Raw genomic sequence first — 21,850 nt, 5'->3', positions numbered from 1 at the left:
GGAGAGGGGAAAGGGAGGCTCTGTCAGGAGGCATAGGAGAAAAGGAAAGGAGGGGGCAGGGGTGGGGAAAGAGCTACTCCCTCTAGGGCTGTGTTTGTCCTTTAAGAGGACCATGACATCAGGGAGATTATAGGACTTGTTGAGTGACTTTTTTTTTTAATTAGAGGGGCAACCCTAATGGTCTTCCCCTTCCAGTTTGATTTTATTTTTCTTTTTTGATTAACATGGCCATCCCTTGATTAACTTCTTACAGAGGCCTACTCACTGAATGGTGGTTACCCTGCTCTTAAGTGAGAACCTGAAAATGCCTTAGTCTACCAGGGCCAGGGTCTCCCAATGCATCCTGGACCATCTCTAGTCCTCTTGATGAATATCTGCCCACTAGACCAAGATGGCTCTGGAGGAGAAAGTGAGGCTGGTGACCTTGCACAGCCCTGCCTCACTTGAATCCAAGTCATGTCATCATGTCCCTGATGCCATGGTCCTCCTCAAGAATGAAGGACAAACGAGCAGTAATATACAAACTTTGTTGATTGCATATCCCATCAGTAAATAAATAAAAATTAAACATACACGTCTAATATATGTTATATTTGTTTGGATTAAAATTATATGCATTGGGATGACTAGATGGTGCAGTGAATAGAGCACCGGCCCTGGAGTCAGGAAGACCTGAGTTCAAATCTGGCCTCAGACAACACTACCATGTGACTTTGGGCAAGTCACTTAACCCCAACTGCTCTCCAAAATAAAAAAGGCAAAAAAAATGTATATGCAGGTACTAGTAATTATGAATTTCATTTTGGGCGGATAGATCAGAAAAGAGCACTTCTTTTGCTTCACTAAAAAATTATAATTTAATTTTTATAGTACAAATATATAAAAATGCTTTTCTCATCCAAAAACAGACATTATAGAATATGAATAATTCTAAGTTTAGTTAATATAATTCCTTGCTGTTATTGGCTGTATGTTGAAGGAATGATTGGGAGTAAGTAAGGACAGAGAGTAGAGATATTACATATGTCTTCTCTTTAACAAAGCCTCAACCTAACTGCTTCTCTCTTCTGGTCTTTTTCTAGTTAAATATTCAGCATTACAAACCCAATCTGCAGAAAAACCTTCCCAAGAAACTCCCAAGATCTAAGTCCAAAGCACATACACGCATTTCACATGCTTGTAATTTTGCTTATTTAATTTGGATTGAAAGCATTTGTCCAGCTCTACGTAATAACTGGCTTCTTAATGGCATAACCTTTTTTTTGGGTGGAGAGGATTTGATTATTGTCAAGCTGAAAAAACTTAGTGGTAATACATTTAAAAGTAATTAGGGATCACAAAAGTGCAATTTGCTCATATAACTGGCCCAGCCCTTCCTGAAGGTGATGAAAACCCAGGAGAAGCTAGATTATACTCCCAGGGCCCACGGGCTCCCTTGTCCTCAGAGCTAGCACTTCTCCGCAGGAAGGCCAGGCCTGTGCTGCTGTAAAACTGAAAGAAGGTAAGGAGCTTAGGTAGCCAGGAGTCACTGAGGAGTTAGAAACATCATAGTGCTTTTTTTCCCCTGAAACTGGAGGGGGCAGTCTTCAGCATGTGCAGCCTGACCTCCTCAGCTTTCTCAGTGGGAAATGGCCATGGTTTTGACTTTCCCACCCTAGAAAAATCAATTCTAGAAAAAGTCTGTAGCATTATTTATTTACTTAGTTATAGCTTGTGATGAATATAACATTACCTGTTAGTATATGGGAATGTGCTTATGTTTGTAAAATAGCATGACTAAAAACACCTGTGGCAGCACACAGTCAGTGTGGCCTAGTGGACAGTGGAAGAATCATGATTTAATCCCCTCCTGATTTGTTTTCTTTTCAGGAAGAAAAACCACATTTTTTTTTCTTCCACAGCAAGAGGGGATTGTTGTTCATTTTAATTGGGAGAACATTAACTAGAAGAAATGGCTGTCTTGGCCATCACTTAGAAAACTGTATTAGTGTAAGCTTGTAGTTAAGACATCAGTCCTAGGCCCTGAACACATGTCCAAGGGGCAGGATGTAAAAATCTGTCAAGTTGAAAGATATTTGGTGCTCTCACTGGCCCCAGGGCCTGTTGGGGTTCCTCCCTACTACTGTGACTTGGAGGAAGAGTCAGTATATTTCAGTTTTCTTCTCTACACTATGGGAGAATTGAAACAATCACTAAGGGTTCTTTGCCACTCAAGATCTGAGACCTATTCAGAACAGGAACAAAGTAGCTTAAATCAGAACCATCAAGAGCTATTTTAGAAGATAAAAACATTTCAAAGGGGAAATAGAATTAATTCTGTTTGCATTGTTCTCAGTGTTGTTCTAAGTAATGCTTACCTGGATTGGCATATCCACACTTCCACAGAAGTAAGTCGTTCCTGTAAATGTTTTTAAACTAGTCTAACCCCAATATTCTCATGTAAGAAATGTCTTTGCAAGTCCTTTCTTAGCATTAAAGCTGTGTTAAAGAATACTGTGTAAATAAACTCCCAGAAACAAGTTCTAAAGAAATTTTCCTTCAAGGTGGCTTTTTTTTAGCGCGTTCTCTCATCCATTTCCCCCCTCCGCCAAGGCACCAGCCCGTGCAGGTTGGACCAAGGTGCAATCTATCCCCTTTTAGTCTTTCATGGACAATGATGGCAGTGGCACCCAAAACCCTAATAATTAAAAGTAAGGGATCAAAATACAAATTTAATTCCTCAGCGTTTTTCTGACTAGAGAAGTCTTGGTGTCCAAAGATGACAGTTATAGTGCTGCGTAGGGAAACCACACAACTGACAACTTGTCAACCAATGGTAAGTGAAGGTAAAGTCAGAGATGACAAGATTGTGAACTTGGGATGAAGGACAGAGAGGGATACTCTCACCAGAAATTGGTACGTTTGGAAGAGGGGAAAAATAAAGCAGCAAGTGGCATGTGATGGATAACTGAAGTTTGAGAGGAAGGTGAAAGCTAGATAGTGGTGCTGAAATGATCCTGGAGCCATAGGAAACACACAAACTAAGATGGAAAATAAGGACAGAAAAGAAAGAAAACACTCAGGGGCCAGATGGATTAACAAGAAAATTCTATCACATTTCAAGGGATGGCCAATTGAAAATCAAATTCCAGCATGAGAAATACAGGAATTAAAATTGCAGCAAGAAGATGAAAGGGGAGAAGCCCCACAGGCTTCCACTTTGGACAGAATGTCTTCTCCTATAGCCCAGGGATAGAAAGAGTGAACAAGTGTGTGTGGGGAGATTCAAAAGTACAGGTTGCTCAATTCACTGCAATAGGAGTTGTGGGGGGAGACCAAAGAAGAAAAAGAGACAGTAAAGTCCATAGCAGCCCAAGAGCAAATAAAACCCCCAAATAACTAGGAATGGTTTGAAAAAAGAATATACAGGGGGAGAATATCTCCATAGCAGTAGAGGCACCAAAACAGAAAGATACTTAAAAGCTAAACAAGTAAATTTAAAACAAAATGCTATGGAAGGAAACAGGGCAGAAGGGTTAAAAAATACAAGTTCATGTGAAAGGAGCTAAACTAGAGACAGAAGAAATCTCATGTCTTCAAGAAAAAGTACTGTATTTGGAGTCACAGGAACTGAGTTCCAATCTCATACTATCACATTACTGTTTGTGTGTGATTCTAGGCAAGTCTCATAACCTCTCTGGTGTGCACATTTCCACATCTGGAAAAAAAGGGCACCCATTTCTTCCAGGTTCCATGGTCCAAGGAACAGCCACAATATCATCTGCAGGGAATAGTAAAAGAAAATTATCCTGAAACATATAAGGGGGGAGGAATACTATTTATTGTTAACTCTTGAAAGCCCAAGTTAAAATTATGAAGGGACACTTCAGAATTTTAGTGTCACCATACAATTTTGAGACAGCAGTCAATTCAAACAGTTTAGTACTGCTCTCATCTTTGAGAAATAAAAAAAGTCAAGATTAGTGTGTGGTATTCTGAAGAGCAAGAGATTAGATTACACCTCCAAAGAAAACATTCTACAAAGCTTTGAGTCAGATCATCAGTTTAAGAAGATGGACTTACAACAAAAAGGCATCTGAGACATTCCTCAAAAAAAAAAAAATACACCCCATCCACACAAACAGGTGAGCATTTTGTTAACAGTGAGATCAACTCAGGATGTCCTAGGGTAGAAAAAGATCCTGGAAAGATGAAGAACCTAGTATGTCATAGTTGAAAACTCATTCCCTCATTGAATCAGTGGATGGGTGGGGGGTATTTTATGGGGTAACTGAGGGGACCAACTTGTATAGGGAGAAAGTAGTTAGATGAAGGAGGAAAGCTGGAGACACATTCCATCATGTTTTAAGAAAAAGGTAAGCTCACCTTTTGGTTTCTTGAGTGCTGTGAGGAGGGGCATCTGGGGCTGTGAAATATAGTAGGTTTTGTAAAACAGCCCTTCCCCAACTTCCACCTGACCTAAACATAAAAGGCCGCAATCATAGGAGAAATTAAGAGACTTCACAGCTATGCCAAGGGTGAGAATTCTTACTTAATCAAGGGGTAGAATTAATCATAAAGGAAAATTTTAGGCAATGAAATATAAAGCTTTTATATGAGCAAGAGACAAGGAATAATCAACTATATAGATTGGGGGAAAATCTTTACATCAGATACTGCTGATATTCAAGATACACATGGAATTAACAGATGTAAAATTAAGAAGCATTCCTCAAAAGGCCAAAGGATACGAATGAAGCATTTCCAAATGTGGCAATATAATACAATTTATTGATTGTGAGCACACACTCATCATGAGAACTCCCAAGCAAAAGCCTCTGTGATTGAATCTGATTCCATAACTGTCTTTTTTTTGTTGTTTTGCTTTTGCTTTTTGGAGGGGAGAAGGCAGGGCAATTGGGGTTAAGTGACTTGCGAAGGTCACATGGCTATAGTGTTAAAAGTGTCTGAGATCACATTTGAACTCGGGTCCTCCTGACTTCAGGGCTGGTGCTCTATTCATTGGGCCACCTAGGCGCTCCCATAACTAAGTCTCAAGGAATTGCCTGAGACCATGGAGGTTAAATGACTTGCTAAAATCTTTAAAAGACAATGTCAGAAGCTGAACTTGAACCCAGTTCTTCTGGACTCCACCGCATTTTATCCAGTATATCATACTGTCTATAAATGGACATGTGGGCAAAGGGTGCAAGTCACTAAATGAAATGCAAATTAAAACAACTCTAAAATTTCACCTCACATCCATTAATGTGGCCACAGTAAAGAGAGTTGGAGAGATTCAATATGAGCAAAATCTGCTTAGAGAAGAAAGAATTGATTTGGTTACGAGAATATTAAATGGTTATGAGAAGACAAGAACGCTAAGGCCCTGCTAATGAAACTTTTCAACTGGTCCAGCCACTCTGGAAAGTTTGAGGTGAAGTTGGATGCAGTAGATTAAAATCTGAATTTAAAAAGCCAGGGAGCCCTTGTCCCATCCTGGATAAGTCCCAAGAACTCTCTGTGCAGTTCTGTCATATAATGTGCAGAGAAGGGGCAAAGGTATAAGAAACCGATATGAAGTGAAAATAAGTACATCCAGGAAAACTTGGATACAAGGATCACAATTCACATGTAAATTTAGTTCTCACTAAATGTGACAGATCTTGAACGAGCAGAGCAGTCTTGGTCCCCCCCAATGGGAGGAGGAGGATGGAGGGAGGAGCGCAAGTAGCCAGAGGGTACCTGGTTTTGCTTAGTTGCCTTAGTTTATATGAGAGGATTCAATTGGGATTAGGACTACAGTAAAAAATGAAGTCTAACACACGATAAAACTCAAATTTTAAAAAATGATTATTTTCCTCCATCACTACTAAATCATATACTCAAAAAATATTTCAGTATTGATATTTCCATTCTCTTAAAAACAACTATTTTCCTGGCAGTTGACTTGGCTTTCCTCCATCTCCAGGGGCCTTTAGGAATTTAGGAATATATATAGAATTTAGGAATATATATGCACACGTTTGTGTGTTTAACATCTATCTTCCAGGATTGTTGGGAAAATAAAATGAGATAATGTAGATCACTTTACAGTAATAAGGCACTGTATAAATGCTTTCATCATTATCATTAAGAGGCTTCTGAAGTAAGGCCCTGAGCTTTTCTGATTCCCCTACTTGCAAGAGACCATAAAAAATCCCTTTCAAAAAAGAAGTATATGCAGCTAAAGTTTGTGGGGAAAAGATTGCCTGAACTCTCTGGAGAATCATTTCACCAGGAGATAAACAGCACACATAAAGCAGTACAACTCTGATCCTGATTTAGTTTTAGCAAACAGGGAAATGTCACAAGGACCAGGAGTTGAAAATAATCCAAACAAATAAAACACCAGTTAAAGTTGTACCCGTCAATTTCAGTCAAAACACACAAGAAAAACATAATTCAAGTACTTTCTTATTTTCTCTCAAAAGAAATAAAAACCAAAATACAGTTAAAATAAAGAAAAACGTCAAAGTTAACATGTATCAATTTTAATATTAGAATGAAACTTTCAGATGGGGCAAATGCAACATGGTACCAATTTTAAAACTTGAATTTTACAAATTTTCTTTTACTATCATACACCTAAAAATAAAATGGAAAAAAAGTAACCCCTTCTATAACAAAATGAAAATTCAAATGCTTTTAGATATAGGATTCCCCCCACCCCCCCCACAAAAAAAAAAAAAAGCTGTTGTGCTTGTTTCAGATCACTAGAAGTGATTTCCTGCCCTAGACAGTTAGCTTGGAGCTGGGATGTGCTCAGAATTCATGCCCTGGCCTTACAGTGTGGTTAGTTAGTCCATGCTGCAGGAGGAGGCTAGGACGGAGGCAGTGACCTAGTCAGGCCATTAAGGCCACTGTATCTAGTTAATTGATGTATTCAATTAAATGTATCCAAGGGGCCATTTAACCTACTCTACACAACAGGACTACTGTAGCTATATGACTGCATTAAATTTCAGGAAGAAAAAGGAAAATGAATTTTAAAAAAATTCTCATAATTTTAAGTCTAGAAGACCATCAAATGAGGTAAATACAACATGGTACCAATTTTAAAACTCAATTTTTCTTATTATCTACCTACAAATGAAATTATCCACTAATCCTGGACACTGATGTTTGCTTGTTGAAATCAAGCACTGATTATCCTTTCATTCAGGTATCTACCAGATAGTAAAAATTAAGACCAGAACTGAAACTGTCAAACGAATTACCTTGAATACTTTTTTCTTTAGATCTTATAAATGTCTCTGGCACTAGAAAATAACTTCATATAACAGAAAATCTAAGATACATATAGGAAGACTTTTGGGACACCCTATATTTAAAGGCTGGGCTCGAAACTTATTGAAACATGTCTATTTTTCAATTAATTGTAAACATTCAAAAAAGCAAATTTTTCAAAATGAGGTCACCATAACATCATTGTTAATGTACAGTAAGTGAGGCTCCTGAGGGCAGTTGATGTTTTCCTTTTGATAAAGGATGGCTTATCTTTTTGTTCTAAATTGGTGATGTTGGTTGGTTTTCTGAGTACTGTACATTAATCTATATTTCACTTGATATGATGAATAAGTATTAATATTCTGGCACGTGGTAGAAATCTACAATGTCAATGCTATAAAATATATACCATGTAATGGAATTAAGAGCTATAGACCTAGTACATACAATCAATTGATTAGTACTACATTCATGGAAACCCTGATTGAGTCATGAAGCTCAAGGCCAGAAAATGGAGCTACATGAGGTAACTGTGCACAGAAAAATTCCCATAAATGAAATGAGTAGCTTTAAAACAAGTTGCTTTAGTGGCTGAAAAGAAAAAACGAAAAGAAACTTTTTACACCCAGCATCTATGCCTGATTTTTTTTAAAGACAACATGTAGTTTCAATTGTAGAAATAAATGTCCATTGTAGAAATAAACTTGCGAAAATGTATTCCAATAAAATTAGAAATATTTGATATAAAATATATACTGAGAAAGTAATAATTTCAACTTAAAGGAATCCAATCAAACAATATTAAAAACAAAATTAATGAAGTCTTTTATGTTCAGCAGTTTGGAAATGCAGGAAACATTGTACAACCATTGATACTCATGCAAATAAATAATACTAGACTGGTGTGCACATTGCAAGACTTAAAGTGCTTCTATGCTATTGATATATAAATTTTTGAGGACCTGATCCAAATGTACCATAGATTACTAAGATATTTAACTAAAATAATTTCATATACAACAGATTCATCTGACACCCTTCACAAGGAATGTGAATATGCCCATTTTAAATGTGAAAAAACATAAAAGAATTGGCTCTTAAAAAAGAAAATTTCATGTCACTTGGCAAGGATTATTCCTTTCATCAAGGAAGCCTCTTACCACAAATATAACAATGTCTTTTCTTTCCACACAAAATACTCCAAAGTTGGTTTAAGTTTTATCAAGTAACCTAGAGAAATCACTAAAGTGGCTGACAAATGATCTTTAGGTACAAAATGTCTTGTTTGTAATGCATTCACTTTAGGAAAACACCTTGAAGCTGCCTTCAATGTAAGCATGATGATCCATTTGCACTGGCTTCTCAAAAGCTGCCTAAGGCATAGTGCTTTCTCATATAATCAGTCTGATCGACAGAATCCCTTTAAAGATTGAGAAATTGTTCATGATTCTAAATTAAGTCATGGTTGCTCACAAAACAGAGTCCCCGCAAAGATGTCGAAACAGCCACACAAACGATCAATTATTGAAAACACCACATTAGAGAGTAAAGAAACTCTTGGCCTAAATATAAAAAGACAACATTCTATCTTAACAATTACAAAACCCCCTTTTCACAACTGTCTCTTTTGGGGGGAGTGGGTGTTACCAAGTTTACAGTATACTAAGATAGTCTCTTAGTATGTTCTATGTATGGATAATCCCATTTTAAAAAGCATTCCTGGCTTACATGCCACATCAAACAGATGTATGTACTGGAGTGACTGAGTGGGAAGATGAGGACCCTCGATCTGAAGACGATGAAATAGATCGTGTAGCAGCTTCCCGCTGTAAATCTTCCACCCTCTTCTGAAGCTCTGATCTTATGGCAAGCAGCTCCTTAAGATTCTGGTGAATTGGCATCTGGTGAGTCATAGAAGCAAATTTAGGTTTATTAGACATTATGAGAACATTATTTAACATCACCTAGATCCTGGCATAACTACATTTTTTTTTAACCCAACATCATGACTCAATTAGAGAATGGCCTCTACTTTATATACTTTAAAATATGCCCAGTGAATTCTTTGTCTCCCAGAATCAGAAAGTTGAGCTGTATGAAAGTTTGGAATGTTTGTCCATACGAATAATAGAAAAGGTTGAGTAAACATAAAAGCAGAGGAAAAAAATAACTTTTTTTTTTTTTGCTTTTTGGAGGAGAATTGGGGTTAAGTGAGTTGCCCAAAGTCACATGGCTAGTGTGTCAAGTCCTCCTGACTCTTGGGCTGGTGTTCTATTCACAGCTCTACCTAGCCACCCCTCTCTTTCTTTTTAAATGCTATCAAAACTTAAAGTCCCACTAAATAGCCACAATAATGGAAACAGTAATAGGGCACATTCAGGGCACACTTTGTGATAACTTTGCTTTTGCCCTCATTTCTAGCTCTCTTGATCACATGTGTGTGACAGCAGAATTTGTGGATATTTAAAGAAAAACAAGCAAGGTGAAAAATAAGACAATTTATCTTGCTCTGTATAACATAAATTCAACAACATAGGTGATGTAAATGAGACATGATGCTTCAAACTCAATGGAATATACGTATATATCTACTTATACATTTTAGAACTTTTTTTATATGTAATTTTATTGACAAAACATATTAGTTGTATCAGCAGACATGGAATGGTAACTAAGTAAAAAAAAAAGCTTCAATAGCTTGACAGTAAATTAGATTAAGTTTGAACATTTCTTCCTTCAAAAGCTGAAGGAACCAATTAGAAGACGGTCTAGTCCGGATCAGATTCTCACCAACTGGTTACTGGTGTGGAAAGAATGGGAACTGAGTAGGAGTGAACAAGATCCCTATATGTGATAGGGGAGAAGGGAAGGAAAGCCGAGCCTAGCCAGTCATGTAACTCAGACTTTGGGAGAACACACTTCCAGGCATTTAGAGAAAAACTAGATGGTCTCATGACCTCAAATTTTACAGGCAAAGTTAGGATAGGAAGCCTTTAAGATAAATGATACTCTTAGAACCAACTGTGATGAGGAAGACAAGGAGTCATCTAAAGACCTAGACAGATGCACAAGTTGCTTGTGGAGAAATAGGAAATTTTAAAAGACACAAAGAGACCAAAAGAAGAACAGACAATGGATGGTAAATATAAAAGTATAGTCTGGCCATGATAATGTCTCAAGATGAGGCAAAGCTGCTCAACTCTCAGTTTCTCTTTTCTCTTCCAAGCAGTTATCTTTGGATGGGCAAGGACAGAAAAAATTGGGTATCAGGGAGTTGATATCCTGGCTAAGTGGGGGATAATAAAAGAGATATCCCCTAGATGAGAAGAGGGAAGGGAAAGAGAATGACGACATCATACACAGTGAATTTCTGGCAAATATTGTACGAGTTAGTAAAGAGATATCTAGAAAAGGAAACAATCACAGAACCTTAGAACTGGAAGAGGCCTCAAACACGGACTAGCATCCTTTACTTGAGACTTCTAGGCCCTGTGTCTATCCAGACCATCTTGTTATCTCCTATACTGCCATGTATGTTTTCCCCAACTTTCTGCCCCACATTTTTGTTCCTCTGACTTTGGACATAGTAATCAACAGAACCATTGCACTGGGAAGGGTGCCTCCAATGAGAGCCTCCTAGATTACCTCAACATCCCAGTGTCTCTCCTGCCCAGTCACCCCTGGTCTACCACTCCCCTATATTTGGTGTCTTCTCTTTTTAGTATGTGAGCTCTTGGAACCTCTCCATTTCTGTATCTATAGCCCCAGGGCTTAGTAGAGTTCCCAGCACATAGAAAGTACTCAGAAATTCTTATTTGTTCTCAATCTGCCTCCAGGTAGCTTTGTCCAGTTTTTCACCTCCTCTTGTTCTGCTCTCTGGGGCCAAACAGAACAAACATAATTCCCTCTTCCACAGGATACCTTTCTGATACTCAAGGAGTGTTCCCCCAAGTCCTCTCTCCTCCAGGCAAAAGATATCTATTATTTACATCACTCCTCTTCCAGCCCAACCTTGAGGCCCTTCACCCTAGGGACTCTCCTCCTCTGGATGGATTCCACTTTATCAACGTCCTTCCTAAAATGCTGTGTCAGAACGAATACAGCACTCCAGCTGTGTGCCGCCCGGGACAGAGGATCACAAGACAGCTGCTTCCCTAGTCTGGGACACTCAGCCTCTCAATGCACCCTAAGAGCACCTTAGTTTTCTTGCTTGCAGCCCATGTGTTACACTGTAGCCCTAGGGCTGTGGCCACTTAGCCATACATTCCCCATCTTATGGTTGCAAATTAGATTTTTTAAAACACAAGCTTAAGACTATTTTTGGACAAATAAAATTCATCTTATCGGATTTTAACAGTGTTCTAGCTTGTCAAGATCTTTCTGAATCCTGACATTTTGTCATCCAACGTTAGCTATCTTTCCCAGCTTTGTTCCAAGTCTTTATCCAAGTCATTAAAAATGTTAAACAGCACAGGGCCAAGCAAAGATCACTGAGGCATTCCACTGGAGACTAATGTTCAAGCTGATACCAAATCATTAATACATGTAAACTATATCAATCCCTTTTCTCCATCTTTTCTAGGAAAAATAGCATGAGACACTTAATTTAGACCCAACACTTTTCTATAATCTAGGTAAATGATATCTACAATATTACTCTGATTAATATTACTCTAATATTACAATATTAGTCTCATCACTCTGTCAAAAAAAGATAATGAGGTCAGGAAAACTTCTCTAGTAGGTAGGTTAACCTCTCACTAAAGGTCTTCAAGCCAAGACTGGATGACCATTTGTCACGTATGTTTGTAGTGTTGATTCATATCTTTATTACCATGTGTGAATGTGTAGTTTTTCCAGTTTTTTTTTAAAGTTTTGTTCATGTTTCTAAAACTATTTTGATGATATATGTACACAACTTATTGACTGAACTTTGCATATATATAAAAATACAAAAAGAAGAAAGAAAACTTTTAAAAATTCATGTAGTTTATACTAATATACTTCCTGGCCATTCTAATAGTTGGCTCTGTCAACAGGTGATCTACCTTCAGCAGACTAAAAAAAAAAACCCAAGGGAATGAATGCAGCCTTGTCTACAAAATCAGTTAAACATACTGAGGGACAAACATACTAAGGGACCTGTCATTTCACTGGTGTAGGAAACTATCTTATCTGCAATGTCTGGTCTTAGAGAGCTGCCTAGAGTGTTGACAGGTTAAATAACTTGCTCTGGGACCCATAACCACTATGTGGTAGGGATAGGACTTGAACTCAGGTCTTCCTAGTTTTGAGGCTGGTACTGTGCCACACACTCTCATGATTTAAATACACACACATATACATGCTTAGTACTAGTGACATTCATGACACAGAATGGTATATGAAAATTTCCATACAACTATATGGTTATCAAAAATATTCCAAAAAGAAACAGAAAACGGAGACCTTTAAAACTAAAAAAGTTCTGCAAAAGACAATTCATTTCTTTGAATCTTAGAATTTCTCAGCTCAACTCATAGTTGACAAACAAGTGGCCATCCACCATGAGGGCAGTTCCTCTATGTCCCCTTATGGACAGCTAGAACTGACAGGAAGCTTTCCTTCTATCAGGCCAACATCCACTCACTGTTCCTACTTCTGTACTCCGGGGGGCCAATCTGTTACACAGGAGAAAGAAGTGGAAAAATTATCTGAAGAACCTAGTAAGAACTTCCAAATGATTACCCAACTTTCACATGGAAATTCTTCAAGTACTTGAAAAAAGTTATCCCTGTCCTTCTGCATCTTCTCTTTCTCCAGGCTATTTTCAATTTCTTCATCTGATCCCCTTATGACAAGATCTCAATCAAGGCCATTTACTTGCCTGGCTGCCTTCCTCTGGATAGTCAAGTTCTCTGTGCCAGTCCCAGGGCATCTTGCTTCCTTTCTGCCTACTTTAAACATAACTGTCAATGTGAAGAGTTGCCAAAAAAGTACTTTTAAGGGAAGCCAGGAGTTGCTGCCTTTCATTTGAATCTGATCAAGGACAATTACTCTCAGAAAACAGGCTCACTTAATGTTGTTCTATAGGTTTATATCATATTTGTTTTTTCAGTGGAAACCACTGAACAACCTTTTGTCCTCCAAAGAGTCTAGCAAAGTGCTTTGCACATACTTTAGGTATTCAGCAATTAAAAATTTGTAGCATAAATGAGTGATTATAACCTTTGGCAAGTTGGTCACAGGGGCCTTTCCTATGATTCTATAAACTTTTACCAAAGTATTCTTGGTACAGGGTGGTCCCCAAAGTGCTAGTATAGTTGTATGCTATTAAAGCTTAAACATGCTCTAAGACTTCTGGGACACGCTGTATGTAACACACTCTCATCGTCACTCCCTTTCATAGTACCTTTCTTCTAAAGAACTTGAAAATGAAGCTCTTGTATCTGTTGTGGCTTAAGTATGGAATTAGCTAATGGTAGCATTAGCTGACATCTCTAAAAACTTTCCTAATATGACTAAGAACTCTGTCATTCTTAAACACAGAGCATAGGGCTAGTGAAAGTCAATTTCCATACCATTGACCTGGAACCAAAACAGTTCTACACATAATAGAAAATGGAAGAGCTAAGAATAAAGACATAAGTAAAAAGGTAGGAGTGGGTATGATATGATGGGTTTTCAACTACTCTAAGGTTAAGCATATGCAAAACCAAAATCAGTGTAACACATCTATTCAAGTGTCTCTCTGTACAAGGTACTGTGCTATGCACTAGTGATGTGAAAGATCACCTAATTTCATAGAATTCCAGAGTTATAAAGGACCTCCACAACCACCTAACCTAACCCATACCCCCAAATCAATCCCTACTCTAACATGTCCAAGTGACACTACCAGTAGGCTGGCAATTTGGGAACTAAAGAAAAATACAAAATGGCCCCTGGTCCTGCAAAGCTCCCTTCTTCTGCAGCAACATTTAGCTTGGCTAATTCAATGTGAAATCCTTGTCCAATGGCTGAGGAATTATATATGTTATTATATTATTTCATATGTATATGAAATATATAGGAATTATATAATAATTATTATAACAATAAATATATTATTTCATATATATAATATATAGGAATACTACTGTAAGAACTGAAAAATATCAAAAGGGCCAACATAAATGAAACCAGAAGATATAAATAGGTTGTACCTAAAGGGAAGAAAAGGTCAGGCTCTCAGAGATACAAATAAAAGTTGATAGGAGTTCATGTTATCAAGTACACAGAAGCAACAACAAATATTTCACGTGACCCATGGACATCTTATTATGCTCATAATAAGTATAAGCAAAAAGACCACCATGGAGATGGGCATACTTTTTATACTAATCTCTGTTACTGAGGATGAATAAGTGGAAAAATTATCTGAAGAACTCAGTAAGAACGTCCAAATTATTACCCAATGTATACTTTGATACTCAGTGCAAAGGAGGGCACAGGGGACTATCATGAAAAATATGGGTCAGGTTTAAGCAACAAAAGAAACAAAGGGCTTGTAGACAACATAGGAAACTCAAATCTACATATCATGAATCCTTCTTAAAGAAAATCAGGAGGCACTGGACATTTTGAAAAATGAATAAAATCTCCTCCCCCGCCCCAAACAAACTGACAACATATTGACAAGAAACCACTGGTTACCAATGTGAGTTCTTTCAAAATCAGCTATGTGTAGTCAAGACCACTGATTAGTGAGAACACAGAAATCAAAATCAAGATCAAAGAAGAAGGGCGGCTAGGTGGTGTAGTGAATAGAGCACCAGCCCTGGAGTCGGGAGGACCTGAGTTCAGATCTGGTCTCAGACACTTAACACAAAACTAGCTGTGTGACCTTGGACAAGTCACTTAACTCCAATTGCCCTACCGTCCCCCCTCCAAAAAAAAAATCAAAGAAGAAAGAATACTGCCCAATTAAAATAGTCACAATTTTGACTAAATGTAAGAACTATTGATATTACAAAATGGGAAATGGATAAAGGAGTTGATTAGACTATAACCATTTCTTAAGAAAGCTTAACCAGTAAAGAGTAAAAAAAAGTAAAGGCATTAATTGCCACAGTGAGAATAAGAGAAACCTAGAAAGTGCCTCCAGCCAGTAAACATTTGATTTTTGCTACATATCCTAATATGGCATTTAGGTGGCACAGTGGCTAGAGTGTGGGTTTGGAATTCAAATCTGGCCCCAGAGATTTACTAGAAATATGACCTTGGGCAAATCACTTCACCCTCTTTGCCTTAGTTTCCTCATCTGTAAAATGAACTGGAGAAGGAAATGACAAACCACTTTAGTATCTTTGCTGAGAAAACCTCAAACAGGGTTACAAAGAGTAGAATATGAATGAAACCACTGAAAAACAACTGATGTGGCAGCAGAGGCATCATTGGCTTTATATTTTAAGACAAAATATAAACTTACTCAAGTTCCTATGTAGAAGGCCAGGGAAACATTTTCAATAGTATTGACTTATAAAACAATGACAAGTGGATGACAGAAATACTAGCATAAAGCCAGATCATCTCGAGAGCATTCAGAGATCTAGTGTGAAGGACAACAAATGAAAATGAGAAAAGATCTGCCAGCTCAGTCTCTCCATCAGTGACACTGGCCCCATCACAACTGGATTGTAACATCGTGGACTCCAACATGCTGCAGTGTTCCGACTGGAACTATGCCTTCAATGGTATAGCAAACTTCTGTACTAATGCAGGACTTTTCCAGGGCCTCATAGCCCTTATGTGTCAAGAGGCAAGACTTGAACCCAGTTCTTAATTTTGAGCACAGCACTTTATTTGCTATGCCACATGATTCTCAAGGTACTACAATAAGAAGTAGACGTGGTAGTAAAGAAAAGGGAAGAGTAAAAACATCTGAACTGTACCTAATATACACCAAAAACAAATCTGTGCTAGAAAGCAGCAGTTTGGAGGATGTTAACAGAGGGGGAAGAGACAGAGTGATCTCAAAATACCACAGATACTACATTCAAAAAAAGTTAATCAATGGGGTATCTATGGCTACCAACCCAAATGTCTACTGAGCTAGGAGAGCTCAGAATAATTAGCCCTTTGTATAGAGGAGATTATTGAAGAAAATATGAGAAGGGAACAGAAAGAATTTCATATACAATACTCTACCATATTTTTGTGGTCATACAACTGACTGAAAAGATATAGAGCTCACCCTAGTAGGGTGGGAAGGGGATGAGAGGGGGGTGATGGAAGGGAGGGCAGGCTGGGGGGGGAGGGAAGTTGGGAGCACCCACTTTTGAAAAGGGATGGGATCAAAGTAGAGAACAGAACAAGTGGGAGGTGGGATAGGAAGGAGGGAAATATGGTCAGTCTTCCACAATGTATCTACTATGGAAATGTTTTGCATTAGCTACACATGTACAACCTATACTGAACTGGTTATCTTCCCAGTAAGGGTGGGTGACAAGGGAGGAAGGGAATGAATCTGGAATTCAAAGTTTTAAAATCAAATATGTGCATATATATATATACACACACACACACACACACACACACACACACTATTATTAATATTATTTTACATTTAACTGTGAAATAAGATATACAGGCACTGGGGCACAGAGATCCACCGTGCCCTACTGGAAGTGGGAGGGGGGATGGGAGAAGATATGGGAGAGAGTAGACTGGAGGAGGGGATATCCAGTGGGATCACTATTTTGGGGTGGTGGGTAGGGGAAAAACTTGTAACTCAAAATCTTGCAGAAAGGAATGATGCAAACTAGAAGCTAATAAAGCATTTGTTAAAAAAAAAAAAAAGATACAGAGAAGGCCTGCACAACCTATGGACTGCCAAAGAATTTCAGGTAGCCTGCAAAAAACATAGAGGAAAACATCCTTGCTTTTCTGTGGGCCACCCGAGATTCTTTGGCATGCCCTCAATCTGTGTAAACGGCCCACGGGACACAGGTTGTGCAGGCCTGATATAGAGAATACAAGATCTACCCTAACTGTTTAATTTTTTTTTTTAAAGCATTTGATTCAGTAGATCAAAATGCAGTCTTAAACACTCTTCACTAATGAAGTATTTCATGTATATGGTAAGAAAATTAAAGTTTACTTGCTGGATTCAACAGAGATAATTTTTGTGATCGTGCTACTGTCAGGGAGGATGTTGAGCATACGCTCCAAACAGCAGAGGTAACTCATTTGTAGACAATGTTGTGCTGGCTGTAACAAGTCCCAGAATATCTCAAAGCCTCTCAAATAAGATTCATAATCACTCAAAAGAATTTGACTTAGCTGTAGAGGAAAAATTAAAAATTCCTGTTGGCCAAATAATGATACACAGCTATATAGGCAATCTTTAATGCTGGTCTTCCATCCATATATCTTGGATAAACATCATGGATGGACAATTAAGTGGGCCTAGACGTGGAGAGGAAGAAAGTGAACAATAACCCTAAGATTCTCCTTTAAACAAACATTCATCTTTTTTTTTTTTTCATAACTAAAACAATGGCATTTAATGGGAGCTGGGGGCATGGTTACAATTACAAAGTCTGACACAAAACAAGGATAGGGAACTGGGTGGGAAGGTTGCAAAAGAAAGGGACCAACAGTAGGGTCTGGAAGAAAAGATGGTCCAGAGATGCCTGAGCCAGGCTAATACGGCCTCTCCCATCTGCCTTGTCTGTGTTCACCCCTTGAGTCCATCTTGCCAGGTCCAAAGCCACCTCTGTCCCTGCCACCCCGGCCCCCCTCGGAATCCCCCACAGTCCCCTCCACGGTCATAGCCACCTCTCCGATCAATTCCAAAATTACCCCCCATATGAGAGCCTCCAGGGCCCCCTCCAGGTCCATCAGGTTTAAGTGCCTTACACTGGTTACCCTCGTTCCTCCAAGAAAAGTTCATATTCTCACATATGGGATTAGGACGCTTCCAATCTCCAGCTCGCTGCTGCCCTCCACCACCACCCCCTCCATTAGGGAATCCTCCTTGACTACCACCACCACTGCCACCACCTCCAAAGCCTCCACGGCCCATGGGTCCTCCACGCCCTCGGCCACCTTGGCCATTGCCACCTCCTCTGTTAAAGTCTGCTCTTCAAGTAGCAAAGGAGACCTTAATGGGGTTTCCAGAAAAATCTTTGCCATCAAACCAATCAATGGCTGCCTTGGCAGAGGGGGGATCATCAAATGATACTGTAGCCTTCCCTTTTAGTTTTCCTGTCTCTCTGTCTGTATACAAGTTGATCATAGGCTGCCCTGTCTTCTTATTAGTCTTAATAATGCCAATTTGCTTGAAGTAATCTGCCACAGACTCAATGGTAACATTCTCACCCAAGCCTTGGACGAAGATGGTATTATTATCAGAATTATCCTGTTCAGAGTCATGGTGTGATCTTTAGTCCCTGGGCCCACCAAATTTATTGAAGCCACCATGGTCACCCATGCCACCTCTGCCTCCACGGCCACCTCCACGACCTCGGGGCTCATAGCCACCACTGCCACTGCCACCCCTGCTGCTGCCGCCACCCCGTCCTCTTCCACCTCGATCCTGCTGGCCACCCCCATAGCTGCTGCTACCACCTCCACTCTGGTCCTGGTTGCCATAGCCACCACTTCCACTACTCATAGATGACTGATCTTGGCCATAACTACCTCCACCGCCCCCACTGCTGCCGTTATACTGGTTCTGCTGGCCATATCCCTAAGGTGGATTGTAGCTTTGTTGCTGTCTATAGGAGCTTTGTTGTCCACCATAGCCAGACTGCTGACCATAGCCCCCACTTTGGGGCTGCCCATAGCTACTGCTCTGAGAGCTGCTACCATAGCCCCCTGAAGTGCTGCTAGGGGCTGGCTGCTGGCTGTAACCAGGATAGGATGATTGCTGACCATAAGAAGGTTGGGAACTCTGGCTGTTGCCATAGCCACTTGCAGAACCATATCCTTGGGGAGCTGACTGAGTACCATAGCTTGTGCTCTGTTGTCCATAGGAGGAGCCATAGCTACTCTGACCATAGCCTGAGGTATCAGCTGATTGGCCATAACCACTGTAGCTCTGTTGGCCATAGGGCTGACTGCTCTGTTGGGAATAGCCTTGTCCAGGCTGGGTAGGGTAAGCCCCATAGCTTTGTGTGGCCTGCTGAGTGTACTTGTTGGAGGCCATGTCCGCGCACGCGCACACTGGCTGCCGAGCAACACAAAATAGAAGGCAGCCGACCGCCGACGCCTCGAGGACTCCATCTTTTTTTTTTTTTGAGGGAGGAAGGTATGGCAATTGGGGTTAAGTGACTTGCCCAAGACCACATGGCTGGTTTTTGTGTTAAGTGTCTGATGCCGGATTTGAACTCAGGTCTCATGACTTCAGGGCCAGAGCTCTATTCACTGTGCCACCTAGCCACCCCAAACGTTCATCTTTAAACACCAGTATTGCTGTGGAAATGCTATAGGTCTGCCAATAATAGGACAGCACAATCTCTAAAAGATCAAAACTGTGGGTCACCCAAAGGGCAATAAGTGGTGCATGGTGAGAGTAATTAGATTACAACACATTACCAACAATGAATTCTGTGCAAGTGTCATAAAAGATACCAAAAGACATAAATGACAATGACAACAAAAAGATACTGATATATCTTCCACATCTTGGAAGCCCAAGGCCAAGTAAAGGGAAAGATGTAAGGAAATTAGCTTGTTTATAGAGGCAATGGTAATAGGAATTCAATTTGTGATCCTCTTGGTCATGTGCACACACACAAATGAAGGAAACAAGAAAACACAGGACATATGTCTTAGCATGGGAATGGATTGTAGGCGGGCATTAGGACCCTAGGGTGGCGGTAGACAAATAGCCAGAAATTGACATACTGGGACAGCTATACTTGCCAGGGTTGTTTATCTCTGAGTTCAGCATTATTTAATTTATTTGTTACCCTGGGGCAAATTTTAAGTTGTATTAGGGAAGAAACATCTTTCATTATTTCTTAAAGGCAAGTAGTAACATGTTTCATGAATCACAAATACACTGCCAAATTTACAAATTATTTATGGAAATCTGCAAAAACATTTCAAATATAATTGTTTCTTTTTATGTTGTCCTTTCTTATACAGATATGCATATCTTAAGTACTCAAATGCTTTATGTATTGTTCTACTCCCAGCCTTCACCTCCTCTAGTGGACAGCATTATACAAAGCGAGAAAATCAAGGTTCAAGTGCAGGACCTAGTAAGTGATGAATATGTGCTCTATACCCCTTATACAGGAAGAGAAGGCCTGGGTGAAATAATGGCGAAATCTAAATACCTAAGTACAGTAACTTTGAAAAAACTAACAAAGAGGGCGGCTGGGTGGCACATTGAATAGAGCGCTGGTCCTGGAGTCAGGAGAACCTGGGTTCAAATCTGACCTCAGACACTTACACACACACACACACACACACACACACACACACACACACACACACACTAGCCGTGTGACTTTAGGCAAGTCGCTTAACCCCAACTGTCTTCCAACAAGCAAAAAAACAAAACAAAACAAAAAACTAATGAAGAACAATGCACTCACAGTTACTGAAAACAACAATGTTGAGATTAGTAGATGAAGTTGACTTTTTATGTATCACGAATACCTTGTCAAGATTAATGGAACAAATAAAAGATCACTCAAAAATGAGAGAAGAGAACCAGATTTTCACCATCATTATATGTCAATATTTATCATACATTCTTTTTTATACTCCTTTTACTGGAGAAAGAAGAGAAATGGTTTTTAAAAAATCAACAAACCACCCCAAATACCTGAGGTCTCATTCGTGGATTCCATCGGACATAATAGTTGACCCACAATTCCAAATGATTCAGACTAGCAACAGGATACAAAACATGGTTTTCATAATTCACATAGAAGGGATTTGAAAACTCATCCAGTTGGCTGTTGATATAAGACCATAAAGATATAGTTTTTGTATTCACACCCTGGAAAGATAAATGAAAAAAAAAATCAATTCCTCTTCAACATTTTCATGATATGCACAATTATTACTAGTTTTATTGAATGAGATTAGAACATGACAAATTAACACCTTTAATAATTATATAACAATTCAAAAGCATGCTAACAAGGGCATAAAAAGATGAAAAAAGAATATCCCCTGCCTTCAAGGAACTTACATTCTAATGGAGGGCAGAGAGGGAGGAGGAATACAAGTTGTCTATACTAAGGAAGTAATTTAAAGAGGGAGAGGGTGAAATAAAGAAATCACATAGGAAGTAGTACCAGAATTGAGCCTTCAATTAAAGCTAGTGATTTAAGAGGTGGAGGTGAGAAAAGAACATATATTTCAGGCAAGGCCAGGTAGTATAAGGGCACAGAGATAGAATATCAGCTATAAGGAACAGCCAGTAGGGCCCGTTTGCGTATATTGTCAAGCACACACGGGGTAATTATATCAAGTAACATGTATGAACACATCTAAATGCAAATGGGAGCCAGATTTTAGAGAGTTTTAAATGGGTAGCTGAAGATTTTGTATTTTATTTCAGAGGCAAAAGAACCAATGACAATTTTAAAGTAGTGGAATGACCAGGAATCCCAGC

At 39.1% G+C, this 21,850-nt stretch overlaps 1 protein-coding gene, 1 long non-coding RNA gene and 1 pseudogene across 7 annotated transcripts in view; 1 reads left to right on the top strand and 2 right to left on the bottom strand.

The window, feature by feature from the left end:
* LOC138142105 (uncharacterized) overlaps positions 1 to 2,531 on the top strand; it is a 38,900-nt gene extending 36,369 nt beyond the window's left edge. For both annotated transcript variants that reach the window (XR_011163351.1, XR_011163350.1), the window contains exon 5: positions 1,083 to 2,531. This is a non-coding gene — a long non-coding RNA (uncharacterized lncRNA). The remainder of the gene's footprint in view (positions 1 to 1,082) is intronic.
* A 3,891-nt stretch (positions 2,532 to 6,422) lies between these two features.
* Positions 6,423 to 21,850, bottom strand: part of MTMR1 (myotubularin related protein 1) — a 72,378-nt gene continuing 56,950 nt past the window's right edge. For all 5 annotated transcript variants that reach the window (XM_069063032.1, XM_069063034.1, XM_069063029.1 and 2 more), the window contains 2 exons: positions 21,053 to 21,229; positions 6,423 to 9,149 (listed from right to left, as the gene is read on the bottom strand). In XM_069063032.1, coding sequence (XP_068919133.1) covers positions 8,985 to 9,149; positions 21,053 to 21,229 — 342 coding nt within the window. In that variant the 3' untranslated portion in view covers positions 6,423 to 8,984. The remainder of the gene's footprint in view (positions 9,150 to 21,052; positions 21,230 to 21,850) is intronic.
* LOC138142102 (RNA-binding protein FUS pseudogene) lies at positions 17,716 to 19,533 on the bottom strand (annotated as a pseudogene).

The sequence above is a fragment of the Petaurus breviceps genome, unplaced genomic scaffold, assembly GCF_028583685.1.
Source record: "Petaurus breviceps papuanus isolate PSGF00001 unplaced genomic scaffold, PetGlider_PUasm1.0 90535, whole genome shotgun sequence".
NCBI classification, from domain to species: domain Eukaryota; kingdom Metazoa; phylum Chordata; class Mammalia; order Diprotodontia; family Petauridae; genus Petaurus; species Petaurus breviceps.
This window is presented reverse-complemented; position numbering and strand designations above follow the sequence as displayed.